General features: G+C 42.1%; 1 protein-coding gene across 1 annotated transcript in view; it reads right to left on the bottom strand.

Moving 5' to 3' along the window:
* Window positions 1-9,644, bottom strand: part of LOC139209457 (copine-9-like) — a 66,386-nt gene extending 56,742 nt beyond the window's left edge. Inside the window, exons 1-2 of the mRNA XM_070839178.1 lie at window positions 9,568-9,644; window positions 7,728-7,768 (exon numbers count right to left, since the gene is read on the bottom strand). Coding sequence (XP_070695279.1) covers window positions 7,728-7,768; window positions 9,568-9,644 — 118 coding nt within the window. The remainder of the gene's footprint in view (window positions 1-7,727; window positions 7,769-9,567) is intronic.
* Between the last annotated feature and the right edge of the window lie 7,449 nt (window positions 9,645-17,093).

The raw sequence follows: 17,093 nt of genomic DNA, 5'->3' as shown, positions 1-17,093 counted from the left end.
AGAACAGCCCATAATCTCTTCAGAGATCTCAATTCTTCTTATTACTGCAGTTCAAATGGAGGGGAGTTTTACCCGCTCGGGGAAATGTATTAGGGGCGTTTGCATCTCTCCAAGGGCAACGTCAATGTGGTTGAGGTCACACGTGCCTGGAATAAGTTAAACCCAGTCAAGACTGGGCTGAATGAGACTTTGCAAAGGGTCAGCGTGAATATCCAGCTGACAAACAAGCGAGGCAGAGCATTGTGTGTGAGAGAGGAGCTTTGTTTCAAAATGAAACATCCATCATTTAAAAAAAGTGACACCTACTCTAAAGCACTGACTGACAGCAGAAATTGGTACAAAGCATGCATGAATCCTCTCCCAAAGGGCTTACATAACTTCAGTCCTCGGTGAACAAAATATCAGCGTAAAAATCAGCCGGTGATTGATTGATTGGATTATTGTGCTACACGTCAACGTCAAGGCTGCTGTCACGACCACTCCGGTGTGGTCCGAAACAAGTCCACGTCCAAGTCCAGCCTGAATCCAAACGGGATCAAGAAGACAACAAGAAACAAAATGGTGCCCACTGCATACACTTCAGTGCTGTCGTCTGTCTGCTGTTCACAGAGAGTCAACTGTGACATAACTGCTGACTGCTACAAATATAAATACCAAAAAATAGTCCAAGTCCAGTTTTGACTCTCTTTTATCTCTGTTTTGGTCTCACTTGGTCTGGGCAGGTATTGTCCAGCAGCTTTTTCATTAAAAACAAGACTGAAACAGTAAATGTAATTTCCTGCATTTTGTGTAAATTCATATCAGTTTAGCAGTAATATTATGATGAAAGTGATTCATGCTTTTCAGAATAATGGCGACACATTTTAAACGCTATGTATAAAAATAACACAGCAGAGAATTTGTTGCGCTACGTAGCATCACGTTTAGTTTCCTTAATAGAGACAGTTTTTAGGAGAATATTAACTGAAAATATAATCACATTGTAGAATAAATGAATAGTTCTCAGTCCTGAACATACCATCTAGTATTCCAGAAAAAAAGATTTAGTACATCCCAATACACAGTGTGTCTAATGCAGTATGACAACGACACCAGTACCGGGATGTCCAACTACAGCCGGTTGCATTTTGCGTTATTCTGACCCACAATCCTCTGCATCACATTGACTGAGCCGCAGAGAGAGGACGGACAGATGACCGGACATGACAGAACTGCAACAGATGCATGAGCAGGAACGTCAAAGTTCAAGGCGCAATGTTATATGTTATAAGTTCTGTGTCCCAACTGTACACATGCTGCAAACTGTGGTAAGTACTACAAGTGAGGAGAAAAAGTGTGAGATTTGTAACGCAGGTTATGAAGACAGACTGCATGAAAGAAGAAGACAGAGCTTCTGGGTCTGAAAGGTGAAGCCAATGCATAAGTGCCTTAAGCCTGCTTTGGCAACAAAAGAAGTCCAATTGTATGGAAGTCGATAGGAAAATTGAGTTCATGGTCCCATCATTAGTTTCAGGTGTTCCTCAATACAGCATGATGGTAAATTATGGCCTCGTTTGGATTAAAACAAACGAAATAGCAACATATGCTTTAGGGTGGGGCCTTCTTGGAATTAAGGTCACTTCGGGCTCTAAAATATCAAGATGGCGATGGCCACGAGACGACGCTGGCTGCGCCCATAAAGCCAAACTCGAACAGACGTCAAACAGGGGTCCACTTCTTATATGCAGTCTATGGATAGAAAGGTGACTTGTGTTGCCTGAGAGGCAAAGCCAAGGGCTTGTGTTTGCAAGAATCACTTGTTGTGCACAACAATTGACAACTGAAGCAGTCTAGACATTGCTTTTTATAGAGGGTTCGGTGAGGAAATCAAAACTGACAAATGATTAGCCAGCAACAATGGACAGGAAAGGCAAAGAGGAAAAGAGACAAAAATCTGGAGTTGAGGTCAAAAGACCGTAATAGGCGAGACCAGTGGCCAAGGCTGAGATAAGAAAAAAATAATCAATACCAAGACGGGATCTGAGCTACAACCATGAAAACTGCATGGCTGGGGCTCATGGTTTTTGTAAGGCGTAATAAATAAACAATAAAAGGACAAATATCAGTGTCAACAGTGAAGAACAGGGCGCAAACAAGAGGAATTATGGAAATGTTGTCTACAGCTCTCTATGCTTCTTCATGTCCATCCAAGTCATCAATAAGGAAACCACATTCCTTTACTTCACTTGAGACAGAAAACACACACTGATTCCAAAGTTATACATCCTCCATGAGTGGGCGGATGAGGCATCAGGTAATTTAATGGTGGAGAAACTCAAACTTAATTTACACAGTGACCAGGCAACGTGATACACCGTACCCCAAGGACAAACTCTGAGCCATCAATAAATTAGATAAGGAGAAAAGTCTTGCTTTGGCACATTCTTGCGCAAGGACACACACACACACACACACACACACACACACACACACTTTTGGATCAAAGCTGTTAGCACGGGTTAATGACGAAAACTAGAGGGGAGAGAAAATACACTTCCCATTGCATTCGTGTGGAAAACTCAGCGACTACGTCAGGTGTAGGAAACAAAACAGTAATTTAATAGTGCACTGAAAAGAGAGTGAGTATCACAAACTGGATCGCCGGGTATCATCTGATATGAAGTACCATCAAAGTGTAGAAGCCTTTGGGTTCCGTCTCTAATTTGTGCTCTCTTTCTATTTTTATGTATCCCAAATGTGCTATCATGTGCCTCCACGTTTCATGTCTGCGTAGTTATCTCTCTTGTGGGCTCTGTAGGTCTGTCATTGATCACTGACTTTGATCCCGGAAAAACCTCACATGATAATATGTGCTCTCATCACCAGAGCCTCAGAGCCTCTCGCAGGCTTTGTCTCTCTTTACTTGCAAAATGTACTTCTCAGGAGCTCGGGTTCTCTCTAAGTCTGGCCTGGAGTGTAACATTTGAAGAAGACGACTGTGAGACATGGCTGAAAGCTCCAAAAAAAAGCTGGTAAGTGGACCTTGATTTAAGTTTGGTCTCGTTTTAGCCATAGCAACGATCTAGAAATCTTCATCTGTCTAAAAAACTGTTTAGGTCTTAATTACATCTGCAACTAACAAATCGGTTAATTATTAATAAATCCGTGTGTTTTAATTAATCAACTGAAAATGTCTGAAAAATTGAATCATTTGAAAGATGTCCCAGAGCCCATGAGGACGTCTTTAAATGGCTGCTTTTGATACCAAAAATACCAAAATGTTCAAATTGCAGAGATATAAAAATGAGCAGGGCAGCTGTAGTGCCACCACTCCACATAAAAGCAGAGTGGATGCTGTGTGCAGTGATGAGGATGATGAAGAAGCAGATCTGTGGGCAGGATACCTAAAAAAAAGTGGCCTTTTAAACAAAAATATCATTGAAACAAAAAGTGAATCCCAGGAAATTCTGCAAAAACCACTTGAGGTGAGACATAAACAACGAAATCTGGCACGTTCACAACTTTCTGCCAACAAGCCCACAATGCATCGCGTGTTATAGACGCAGCTGTGTGACAAAAACTAATAATAATAATCCGTTATTATTCTGAATGTGACAGTATTCTGAATTTGATGTGGCCCATGTAAACAGCAGACTCCAGACTGTGATCTGCATTTTCATTATTCAGAAAACGTATGATGAACCGTTTTACTGCTGAAAACATAATGCAGGTTCCCTTTAAGAGGATTTGCTGTTGCGAATTAGTTATAATTTGTAAGAATACAGTGATTAACCTTCACCTTCAGCTCCGTGATGCCAAATAACTCTTTCTGACCTGATTGTATATTGTGTTTTTTTGCTTTCTCTCTGCTATGAAGTTACTATATTTAGCTTTTTTCACAATCAGCAGTCTACAATAATTCCTGCCACACAAGTAGCTCTGATTAAGCGCGTATAATTTGGTTAAATCACTTACATGAGAAGTGGAAAAAGAATGACTGACTGAGTGGGTCACTGTCCTCTCTCCTGTGTGGAACCCACACTGGTAATTACTTCCTTCCTGTCATACACTCTGTTTACTGCCATGGCGTTCGTTCCCATGTAGCTTCGCTGCCAAATATCCAACAGCTGAGACTCGACGGTCATAAAGGCTGGACGTGAACAGCGGGGAGCAGCTGTGGCCGAATACATATCAGTTAACTGAAGATTTTTAAGGGTTTGTCGTCCAACTTGTGACAAAACCTGTAGAGAAACGTACTCAGATACACGTCCAAATAACTCTCTCTAACTTTTGGTCACATTGAAGTGGACAGAAAGTGACATGCTGGAGTTTCTGTGAGATGTTAGTAGGAAACAGGTGGTTTAGCATGTCAGACATTTCAGCTTCTCCTGACAGTCTAAGCTTAAAAGTTAGTGTTGGAGACACGGCTCTGTTCAGACCAACAAGTAAAGACGTCTGAGCTGAAGCATCTTTACTCCCTTAATTGTAGTCGCATAAACATTCATATGTTTGAGCTCAGGTGAGACAAGGCTTGTCTTAAAGCTCATACAATTTTATTACAACTAAATTAAAGATTTTCATCCTCTCATCTCTATTATGCGTACAATTGACTTTACTTGTACCACCGCACATCCAACTCAAAGTGCACTCTGCAAATATTGTATCACTGCTGCAGATGTAGAATTCATTCTTCTGTTTATTTTTCAATATATCTTAAAACGTCATTATAGTCCAACTTGTCCCAGGCGTACATCGGCCTCTATCTCCCTGCTTGTGCTGTCCATGTTATTTAGGTTACAGCCGGTAATAGTGTCTCTCCTAATTACATCGTCCAGCTGTGGTGCATATAGCTAAAGGCAGCTCCGTGCACTGTTACGCACATCTGCTTATGTTGCCTGGACTGAGGGGAGAGGCCCATGCACCACCACTCCTCCACTGGTTGGAGCCCAGTGGCTCCTCAGGCTGCCTTCACATCTGTGTCCACTCCCAGACATTATCACCAGAGCCTCAAGACCAGCCTGGGTGAGGTGTCAGACAGCTGTGCTCTCCAGCTGTGATTTGTGTGACTCATTTAAAGCCCGACTGTCTGGCTGATTTTTTGGGGGGTAACAGAGAAAGTCGTGCTTTATGGGCTCTCGCAGGTCCCACGGTGTGTTTCTGTTCGGAGGCTGCTGGACGTGTTTTAGCTGCTGAAGGCAGACAGCTTTACTGTCAGGAGGGAAAAAAAAGGGATAAACACCTAAAACTTGAAAAAGAGCAGTCTGGATTGCCAGCTGCAGAAAAGATGCACTCCCTGTAATCTTCCTTTCTACGGGAGAAATGGACTCAGACCTGTTGTGATGTGTCCAAATATGACATTTTCCCGTCACCTCGTCCACCCCACTTTTTGCTCTGATGGCTGTGTTAAGAGACCACTCTCTCTAAAATTAGGTGCTGTTTTCCACAGGATTTAAACGTCGCTGGAGCTGAAGGTGCCAGTTATGTTGAGAGGTGCATGAATGAATAGAAGCGGTTAAGTCTGATTAGTTCTGTTTTACAGCTGCATGAAGCGACCGAGGCACTGTGCTAACATCTTCTGTCCCACTCTCACAGCCTGCACCATGGTCCTTTATGCATGTATTTCATGTCGTCTGGCTCCGTATGTCTTTTAACTGCCTCCCTCTGCTCTGCCTGCATGTTTTATTCACTTATTTTCTTCGCTGGGCAAGATTTTGTGCTTTGATCATAAAATAAATATATTTACGAGCCTCTCTGTGATGCGTTTTCTGAGTTATTGGTGAAGTGACAACAAGACCACTTCCCTGCCGAGAGATGAGTGGAGTGTGAAGCACTCACATCAGCTGGCTATTCACAACACAGAGTCAAGATTTTAAAAATTCAGAAATGTAAATAAATAAATTGACGGTTCTTCGGTTGTTATTTTCATTTATAGATGAGCGTATGGAAAGCAAAGCCACGTCAACACTGTTAATTATGGAGATTTTCGGTATTTAGAATTTAACCAGCTTGCTGAAATACTGTGTCGAGGTAATTTTGCATGTCCTTATCTTTTCAAAACTTTTGACTGACTTCTGTCTTGGTCTTGGCCTGTCAGCTCTGACTAGTTAGCTCTACAGGTGGAGGAAAAATGAGCTGTCACACAGCTTGTGTGAAAATCCCAGCGCTTCCTAACAATACAGCACACACTAGCTTCATGCCAGATGCGTTAATTATTGCAAAACCTCATGTTGGATGACTGCAGGCAAAGCTTCACCTATAACAAACTGTGTAAATACAGGACTTAATCAGTATAATTCATGAATCACACAGGACCATTAAAAGAGGCGCAGCACACCTGTTTTTGTCTGAAAAATTACAGTCATGCTTTTTTATCCAAAGCCATTAATCTGAAACTCCATCGGCTGTCAGCAGTGTGACCCGTCTTACCTTCAAACTTTATTCCTCAGCAGAACCATCCTGTCAGTACTTGGCACCATATAAAATTTGGGCTCGCTAATAGGTAACGTTAACTGGGAGGTAAAGTTATGATGAACAACTTAGGCCATTTGCTTTTTTCCCACCCCCATCGTAGTCCCAGCGTAGGTCTTTGTTTGCTGTTCTGAATTAGAGGACGAAAGCGATAAAGAGCCAACGTGACCTAACATATATTTACCGTTAGCTCCTCTGGAAATACAGCAGTCCTGTCTATTGTTGCAGACTGAGCATGTATTATATATTATATATGAATTATATATGAATCGTTTTTTTCTCTCCTGATTTTAAACTTTGTCTTGTGAAATGTACCATTTTCTGTTTAGCCACATGTTTCCTGTAACACAAAGCAGCGGGAACTGTGAGGCCCAGGAAATATATTTAGTCACATTCAAAGCACGATTAAAAAGTAGAGTCATTTCAGCAAATGAACGACTGGTATATACAATTTGATTTGAATTTTAATGCCATAGTAGCAGGAGAATGCCTGTCTAATGTGTATGTTCCATTATTGTAATAGATGAGATGCTGTCTTAACTAATGATGGCAGTCTTGATGTGTTAGTTTAGAAGTTTCCACATTCATATTTGTCCCTGAAAACAATACTGGTCTTAATTTGTTTACTGGGTTTTAGGTTGAAGAATGTAAATAGAATGATTTGGTTAGTATAACTCAGTTAGGTTCATACACAGCTCAGAGACCTGATGCCTGGTCAACATCTGCAGCCCCAGAGCTCTGCATAATATCCAGAGCCACCAGCCATGTGTTGTCATTGAGACAGTATATCAGAGGTGGGGGCCCACAGGTTGTTGCAGAAGACATTGTAACACTGGAGCGGGTAAACACAGTTTCAGACGCAGTCCTTTTAACCCTTGCAATGTCTTACAGCTTTTCTACAGCCCATCATTTGAAGGCTCAGCCAACCTCACGTCGCGACCTTTCTTCAACCTTGACTTTTCAGTCCCTCCTTGTTCTTTTCAGCTCCCTCCTTACTCGTGTATTTTATCAGCAGCGTTGTCGCCCATTGAGAGCTCTGACCTTCTGGGTTATTTAACAGAGCAAGAGCCAGAGGAGAGTAGAATTCACTGTATGTCACTGCTGTAAGGAAAAATACTGCTGCGCGCAAAACACGTGGAAATAAATAACAGCGCATCACGTAAGAGTGCATCTTAAATGCAAACCATGAGTGCATAAACACAGAGTTGATGTTCGGTTCAACATCCAGATGGCAATAAGACAGTGATGGATGAAACAAACACACTTCAATGAAAACATACCAGGATCCGACTTGGAGAACGTATCCACATCCAGCAGATTCCTGTGGAAACAGCAAACGTACGGGTTAAATGGATCCTCAGGGGTCAACATTTGGTTAAAATAGCACAAGCTTACAGAGTTATGAGCTCATTTGGGATGATGTTTATGTAAAGAGGCCACGTGATCAGATGTTAAACTGCTCAGAGTTACTGACCAAAATGTGGTTGCAGCAATTCTGTCATCTGCTCAGCTGACTTGAACTTAGTTTCCAGAGAAGTGAGTCTGGACATGTCTCGACATATTTCTCCCGGTTTGGTTGCTGTAGGTGTTTGAGACCCAGATGCATATAAAATGGCACCCTTATTTATTTATTTATTTATTTACGTAGCCGAGAGTTAGATGATGCGACCGTACAACTGTCCTGTAGGATAAATATAAAGCTAGCTCAGCTCAGCATAACAAATGGAGACAGGAGAAAACAGCTCGTCTGTCTCTGTCCAGAGGTAGAAAAAAATAATTATTATTATTCAGCTACCAGCATCTGTAAAGCTCATTATGAGCAGAAAATGCACAGGACCATTTAGTTCATTTAGTCTCCTGTTATCATACCATTAAGTCCTTTACATAATCCCCTTTAAAACCACAATTTGTCATCTTTACACTTTGCTATCTGCACTGATTAACGTATAACATGTTAACTAATGAGCTGTGAAGGTAGGTGGATTTCATCCTTTTGGACAGAGCCAGACTAGACTAGACTAGACTAGACGTTACGTGAAGCCAAGATAACCAGCTGTGGTGTTTGTCATTGTGTCACCAAAGGTCAAAACTACGTTGTGACAAATTAAGGTTAAACTTTAGAAACACTGAAGATGTCTGACATGTATTTGGAGTAATCTCTGGGGTGGGGAATGAAAACACAGAGAACTTCACCATCCATCTCCAACCTCCGAGCCCATCACCAACGCCCCCCTCCTCCTCCTCCTCCTCCTCCTCCCCAGGTTGGGGCTGTCTAACTCAGGTGTCTGGCTACTTCAAGTCTGGCTGATCTCAGGAGGGACTCTACAGGAGCAACAGCCATTCATTATTCAGGACTGGATCGGAAAGACAGGCAGCACACCGCCAGGCAGCCAGGCAGGATGACAGTCTGACTGAGGTTTACTGCTCCGTCAGTTAGTCAGCCAGCCGACCATCCAGCTGAGGCAGCCTGCCAGCAAACGGTGCATTTGGGTGTTTCAAGGTTAGAAAATCAATATTAATAACGCATTTCTGATGATTGCTGCCGCTTTTACAGACAGTGTTCCAACATTTTGTGTGAGCCAGTTGTGAATCTATCACTGCATCTTCGTTATTTACAGGCACACAAACAACTCGGCTACAACATCAGTAATCAGCCATGTGTGTCTGTGAATATTGATGGTAATCTACTGGGTCACGGGCCGAACCTCATGCAGACATGAAGATTTTTGTCATGGCTTTGATGCACATCGGAGGCAAGAACGATTTACCTGAGAGCAAAGAGCACCAGAAAGTAACAGGATGGACAGACAGACAGATAGATAGATGGATAGATGGATAGATAGATCATTTCTTTTAAGGTGCATTCTGTCTTTTTTTATATCTGAAGAGGGATGAAATAACTCACAACACACACACACACACACACACACACACACACACACACACCTAATTAACCTCTATCACTTTGATGCTGCTTGCTTGTGAATCTGAATTTCATATGAGACATCCTGCAGGTGATATGACTGACTTTTAATGTGGGCTCAAACTGCAAACACACACACACACACACACACACACACACACACCTGTATGCCTGTGCATGGGAGAGTTTGACCTTACCGGCACGACACGGTAACTTCTATTTTAGTTGCAGGGACTCTGGTGTTGAGAGGATCGAATTCCCCTATTGATGCCATCATCTCGGCTCACGACGCTGCTGAGCATCCGCGGAGGAAAAGAAAGATCCGATCAGTCACACCGGCATCGTGATGGCAGTAAATCCATTGTCGAGATCTTCTTCTCCTTCGGTTGTGGGGCAGAAAGTGCGGGGCGGAGGAGAGAGAGAGAGAAAGAGAGAGAGAGAGAGAGAGAGAGGCAGTGAAAGTTGAGAGGCAAATTCAAAGTTCAGTCATTCTTCCTGCGTTCATGGTGCGCTCCGTTATGTGTCTGTCCGGTGCTGAGGAGGAGGAGGAGGAGGAAGAAGAGGAGGAGGAAGAGGAGGAGGAGAGCCAACCGGAGGCACCGGTGACTGTAAGGTTCTCTCTCTCTCTCTCTCTCTCTCCATCCACTGAGGGCTGTTAATGCCATTGTTCGCCATATTTCCGTAGGTCTGAATTGACTAAATGATTCGTTCCTAACCTAGAAAAACCTTGTACTCCAGTCTCAGACCTTTTTTCTCCCCCCCACCCTCTCTCTCTCTCTCTCTCTCTCTTCCTTCTGTGTGCACAATATGATGATGAGTCCTCTACGTGGCACCAGCACATCACTGTATAAGTTACATGTTCACTGTGTTACTGTCAGGTGATTGTCCTGTGCCAGCAGAATATATAGTGATGGTCTGCTTTGCTCATAAAATGAGGTAAGATGAAGTGGCTTCATTCTCACTGTGCAAGTACGATGCAGTGTTGTTTAGTGGTGAAATAAATAAAGGAACAGTCACAGTGTTTGATAAATAATTCCATTAATGCATGAATTAACAATTGATTAAAGGACTTTTAGATAGATGTGACTGTAGTTAACACCTAATAGATCATCAGGTTACCTAATACGTTCATTTGTATGCCACCGGACAAGCTGGATTCCAGTAAAAAGGGCATTTCAGAGCCGTGCATCTGATCAGCCTGTCTGACAGCAGAGCAGGGCCTGTTTTCATCTGCTGCACGTTTTTTGGTTTTTAGTACCGATAAGAATAAAATAGGAACAAAAACATTTCATCATACTCCATTTTCTTTAAAAGTTTGTTTCAAAAGATTTAATTTTTTTTTCTTTTTTGAGATGTGAGTTTACAGTAACTCGCTGGGAAAATAATGATCAGAAGAGAGTGAGTGATACTGGAGGCAAAAAGACTCTCAGTGCATAGGCTCACATCTGTCGTCTCATATCGACTAATGCAATATAAAGAGAAGCTGTTTAATACGGTGCTGTGCAAAAGTCCTGGGCAGGTGTGAAGAAATGTTGGAAAGTAAGAATGCTTTCAAAAATATGAAATGTAATTCTTTATTTTTATCGATTTTCAAAATGCAATGTGAGCAAACAGAAGAAAAATCTAAATCAAATCAATATTTGGTGTGACCATCCTCTTCCTTCAGAACAGCATCAGTTCTTCTAGGTACACAAAGTCAGGAGGTTTGTAGGATCATAGTCAGGAGTGTGATTAACCAATTATACCAAACAGGTGCCAATTATCATCAGTTTCATAAGTAGGTAGAAACACAGTCATTAGCTGAAACAGAAGCAGCTGTAGGAGGCTTAAAACTGGGCGAGGAACAGTCAAACTCTGCTACCAAGGTGAGGCTGTGAAGACAGGTTCATGTCACAGGTCATCATGTTCAGACTGAGCACAGCAGCAAGACACAAGGTGGTTATGCTGCATCAGCAAGGTCTCTCCCAGGCAAACATTTCAGAGCAGACTGAGGTTTCAAGATGTGCTGTTCAGGCTCTTTGGAAGAAGCACAAAGAAAGGTTGAGGACCGTAGACGCAGCGGTCGGCCGAAGGAATGAAAAACACATTGTTCTTATTTCCCTTCAAAATCTGAAGATGTCCAGCAGCCATCAGCTCAGATCAGATCAGGTACACCATCTACTGCCCGCAGAAGTCTGGCCACAAGTGGTCTTCATGGAAGAAAAGCCAAACCTCCAACGTGGAAACATGGTCAAGCTACAGAAAAATGGCAGCAGGAGCTTTGGACTGATGGAAAATCTGAAATATGTGGCTGCAGCAGAAGGCAGTTTGTTCCCTAAAGGGCTGGAGAGCAGAACAATAATGAGTGTCTGCAGGCAACAGTGAAGCTGGTGGAGGTTCCTTACAGGTTTGGGGCTGCATTTCTGCAAATGGAGTTGGGGATTTGGTCAGAGTTAATGGTGTCCTCAGTGCTGAGAGACACAGGCAGATACTTATCCATCATGCAGTACCATCAGGGAGGCGTCTGATTGGCCCCAAATGTATTCTGCAGCAGGACAACGACCCCAAACATACAGCCAATGTCATTAGGAACAATCTTCAGTGTAAAGCACAACAAGCAGTCCTGCAAGTGATGGTGTGGCCCCCACAGAGCCCTGATCTCAGCATCATTGAGTCTGTCTGGGATCACATGAGGAGACAGAAGGATTTGAAGCAGCCTACAGCCACAGAAGATCTGTGGTTAAGTTCTCCAAGATGTTTGGAACAACCTACCTGCCGAGTGCCTTCAAACACTGATTTGAAGGCAAAGGATGGTCACACCAAATATTGATTTGATGTACATTTTTCTTCAGTTTGCTCACTTTGCAATTTATAAATTGATAAAAAAAAAAGAATAAAATGTTATATTTTTGAAAGCATTCCTACTTTACAGCATTTCTTCACACCGGCCTATAACTGTATGCACAGTACTTTAGTATATATCATAAATGCATTTAATATATTCTCTTTCTTTTACATTCTTCACATATACTCTATGCTAAGATATCACATTTCGCTATGCAGAACACAAAAGATTCCATTCAGATATTCAACCATGAGCTACAGAAACTGTTCAATGTTCTCCCTGAAGAGAAAAGGCCGTGTTTGTCATATGATTCAAGTGAAAGTGAAGACAAGCCCCATTTCATGTTTTAGTGCTCATTATGGGATGATTTCAGGCCTGTTTTTAGTCCCAAACATCATGAATATAATCTGTTCTGAAAAAACGAATCCGTCACATAAAATAAATATTCCATCTTGCTAATGCACCAAATCATCTCACATTTCTGTCTGACATTTAAAGGTTCCCAGTCATTTTTTCTGCTTTAGGAACTTCTGGACAGTAAATCTAACAATGTTTTTGGACGCGTGAGCCAAGAGAAAAAAAAGATATGTTTGTTGAGAGAAAAGGAGATCTACAATGAAGTATAAAAGTAAAAAAAAAAAAAAGATGCACTCATTGGAGAGTTTCTGTTTACTGAGCAAAGTATCGGCTGATGATGCACATTAGGTGCATTTGAGAACTACAGAAAAAAAGAGTTCGTCTTCAGTGAAGATTTTTCTCGCCAAAGTATCTATTTCAGGGTCTAAATCAGGTTTGTATACTGTATGTTGTCTTTAGGCCAGCAGCACTGCCAGTAATGCATCTTTTACTGAAGAGTTGTCTTGCATCTCCGGACACCTGATGACTTTTGGCAGAAGTGAGCAACCTTTGGTGAGAGAGAACATCACCAAGGTGTGTAATGGACTCAGAGCAGCCGTACCAATGTGTCTCAAAAATGGGAAAATCCTGAATTTACAGGGAAACTCTGGGTGTTTCGCATGGGCAATTGTTCCATCCTGTTTTTACTCCTGCGTTCTGATCCTCATCATCTTTTATAAGGAATAATTTAAAAAAAAACTGAATTCTTCTTTCTTTCTTTGAGAAAACCGATGACCAAAGGAGAGTGAAGGTTTCTTCAAGCCCTCCTTGACCCTGAACAAGAAACATCATCCTATCGTAATTCCCTAATTAATGCGTCACTCCCTCTTGCTTCTAACACTGAACCCACTTTGTAGTAGCGAAAAAGGGGAGGTAACATCATACAGTGCATATACTCAGTGGAGCAGGTAATCAGACAGTCGCGCTCACACACCCATGGTCAATTAGCCGAACAGAAGAAACGAGCTGTCATTTTCTAATGAGATGTCAGTGCTTCTAAATCTGGATGGGCTACTCTGTAATTTTCCATTAATCAGCTTTCCTGAAAGCATCATGACACCTTCTTTAAAGCCTCCCGCCGTGATCTCTTCACCCGAAACTCATTTCAAAACTTGTGCAAAAATAGCCGTGCTTTGTAATCTTGTATTTTTGGAAAGCTGCAAAGGTCCGTGAGGATCAGACAAAAAGGGAGGAGCAGCCTGTAAATGTGTTGCAAGAACAAGAAAAGTACAAACAAAGACAATGTTAACGTTTAGTTCGTGTAAGACGAAAGGTGATGGAAGGGGGTCGGACACTAAGGGAACTCTGTGGCAGCTGCGTTTCCTGTGAAACACACAGGTTGAATCATCATGTGTCCAAAATAGACTCATCTATGGATTGACTCAGAGGTAATGGACAGCGTACGTGACAGAATCAGTTCCCCCTCGACCTTTTCACAAACCAATAATGACAAATAGTTGTTATTCCCGGCTGTCTGTGTGTGTGTGTGTGTGTGTGTGTGTGTGTGCAGATCCACTCAATTTTGCAGCTGATCAGGCAGAAATAGAAATTTTTCATGGGTTGAAGAAAACAGCAGCGAGAAAAATGGGGAGCGAGCCAGAAAGGGAGAAACGATGGATGGAGAATGGTAGCCAGGTGAAGAAAATGTGAGGCAGAAAAAAGAAAAGAAAGAGTAGCGTGAGGGAACAGAGTAGAGAGCCTAGTTATTCAACCATTTTCCACTCTCTTTTCTCTGAGTGATCTATAAATAAAGCGGACAGTGGCTTAGTGTGTGTGTGTGTGTGTGTGTGTGTGTGTGTGTGTGTGTGTGTGTGTGTGGCAGCTAATTATTCAAGAAGGAGAAATCCTGTTTAGTTTCCATTTCACCGCAGAGCAAAGCAGGTGTCTGATAAATGGTGAAAGCCTGCAGTGAAAGTGTAAACAGAAAACAATAGATATTTGCCTCATTCGTTGATTCCCTCCAGCTGTTTTCACCTTCATACTTCTACATTTCTTTATTAGATCCGCCGCTCCACCTGAGGTCACTGTGCTCTGAGGTCTTCCCAGAGAGAAGTGGTCGTAAATATTGATTCAGGGGCATGGCACACATTTGGCTCTTATTTATTGGTCTAGTTTAAGTGGATGCTGCAATATGTTCTGCATATATTGGTCATTGATCAAGACGGCGAGAACTCCTAAATATCCAACAGGTTCTGTTATTATTCGTGTTATCATGAAAATAAATAACGAAACAAAACGATGAATGAATTAATGTGAAAAAGTGACGACTGAAAAAGGTGTCAGCTCCGCACACAGACAGGTGTCATCAAATACCCTCCTCGCAGTACAATATGTAAGTTAAATCTATGAATAAATGCACAGGCAAATGCACACACAGTTAAAATTCAATAAACTAGTTCAAGTTTGTCTCCTCTTGCACAGAGAAGTCCTGAATGTGCTCTGATGTCAGACTGCACAAACGTCATTCTGCACAGTGACAACAAGCAAGTTGATTTTCCACATTAATCATCTCACAGTCAAAGGTATTTTACAGTTCCTGTTATGAATTTGGAGCTTGTATAGTTCAACATGCGTTTCTTCATATCTACGCACAACAATAATTGTGTGGAACAGAGCACTACATTAGCGACTCATTTTGATGTTTGCCTTTTACCATAATTAGATGTATTCATATACTTCTGACGTATATTCAGCCACGTCTCGATTCCTTTCAAACACGCAGTTCCAATAAATGTTTTCAAATCGATTCCCCTACTTTGCTGCAGACGGCACAGACCTGTCCTGGATATAGGACTCCCGTAAACAGCAGCGCGTCTCATTTTTGCTGCATTCACAATTCTCTCTGATTAGGATCTGATAAGCCGGTCTGAGTGTGCTGAATGAGATGCTTCATGGTTCAAACATACATATCCGCCCACAAATAGACACAAGCACAGGCTGATTATAACGAGGCGAGCGCTAACACATAATGAATGACTGTGTGAGTCAGCCTGAAAGGAGCCGAGGAAATGATGCAGGTATGGCTGTGAAATTAAACAGGAAATGTGAATATCCAGGAACCCCAAAAGAATCATGTGGTGCTCCCTTTCTGAAAGAACTGGCCTCTGCTTTAGTCGTGTGTTTCTTCTACTTTCTACCACTTCCAACAGCTCGAATCACAGTTTGCATCTCAGTTTCTGCAGAACCGCTGGCAGTGTGGCACACAGGCTGTGATCAGCTGGACCAGCAGCTCTCTGCAGAACGGACCACTGGAACAGCAGCGCAGCACAGCTCAGTTCAGTAGACCATCTGAGGCCGAACAAGACAGACATAATTGAGCCTTCTCAGGAGGCAGCGTGCTCATGCTTGATTCTCAGTTATGGTTTCAGGGTCAGAGACGTGAACTTTGATTATCATGCTACGCATGTGTTGGTTGCTGTTTGTGTTCTCTCTCTCTCTCTCTCTCTCTCTCTCTGTCCAACCTCCACCCAACACAGACCCCTACAGAAGCTGAGCCTGGGTCTGTTCCAGGTTTCAGGGGACTTTTTCCTTGCCACTGTTGCTCAATATAACATCTGATGCTGCTCATGTGGGAATTCTTGAATCCTTAATTTTTAATTCCTGAATCGTTGGGTCTCTCTCTAATTAAAGAGTTTGGTCTAGACCTGCTCTTTATGTAAAGAGTCTTGAGATAACGCTGTTGTGATTTGGCGCTATATAAATATAAAGATTGATTGATTGATTGATTGATGTGTTGCTCTTAATTGCAAGCAATAAGCAGGAGTCAAAACACCCACACGGCAAATCTCTCCCACAGTTATTTAATGCTCGTTATTTAAAGTTCAACTTCCAAATGTCGGATTTCCCTTCATTTTCAAACGCTGTGAAAACAGCAGTGACTTAATTATGAAGATAACCATGCCATAACAAAGTGACTGTGAGCGGTTTTAAGTCCAGTGAAGCCAGGAGCAGTCTGTGTTGTAACTGTACCAGCTTTGATGAAATGCTCCCTTCTAGTGCTCAGAGCACAGCATTGCAGCTCAGCTATACCATTGCATCAACATGTTATATTGTATTCTATAAAATCATTGGATTTTTCAGTCAATCAACATATTCTCAGTCTCTGTTTTGTCAGACAGAGAGGGAAGTGAACTCATAGATGCATTAATCTTCAAGACTGAAAGCATGAATATATTAATGAAAGCATTTTATCATGAGCAGTGTGCAGATATCTAGAAATGATCACTCTCAAAGGCAAAATAAGGCAAAACAGTAGATACGTTCAATTCTTTACTTTTATGGTTTAGCGTGGCCATTAGAAACAACTACAAAATGGGGAATTACTTGCAAGAATCTCCTCATATTTCATTTTTTTTAATCTTGCCTCCACGCCGAGCACACTCGTGAGAGACGTCAAGTTTCCCGGTTGAACGTCTGTCCCATTTTTATGAATGCGATACCTCAGGAATGTCTCGCAGGCATTCCCACTCTAATTACTGCTGGATTTCACACAAATGTCTGATG

Source organism: Pempheris klunzingeri, chromosome 11, assembly GCF_042242105.1.
Source record: "Pempheris klunzingeri isolate RE-2024b chromosome 11, fPemKlu1.hap1, whole genome shotgun sequence".
Taxonomy (NCBI): Eukaryota; Metazoa; Chordata; class Actinopteri; order Acropomatiformes; family Pempheridae; genus Pempheris; species Pempheris klunzingeri.
This window is presented reverse-complemented; position numbering and strand designations above follow the sequence as displayed.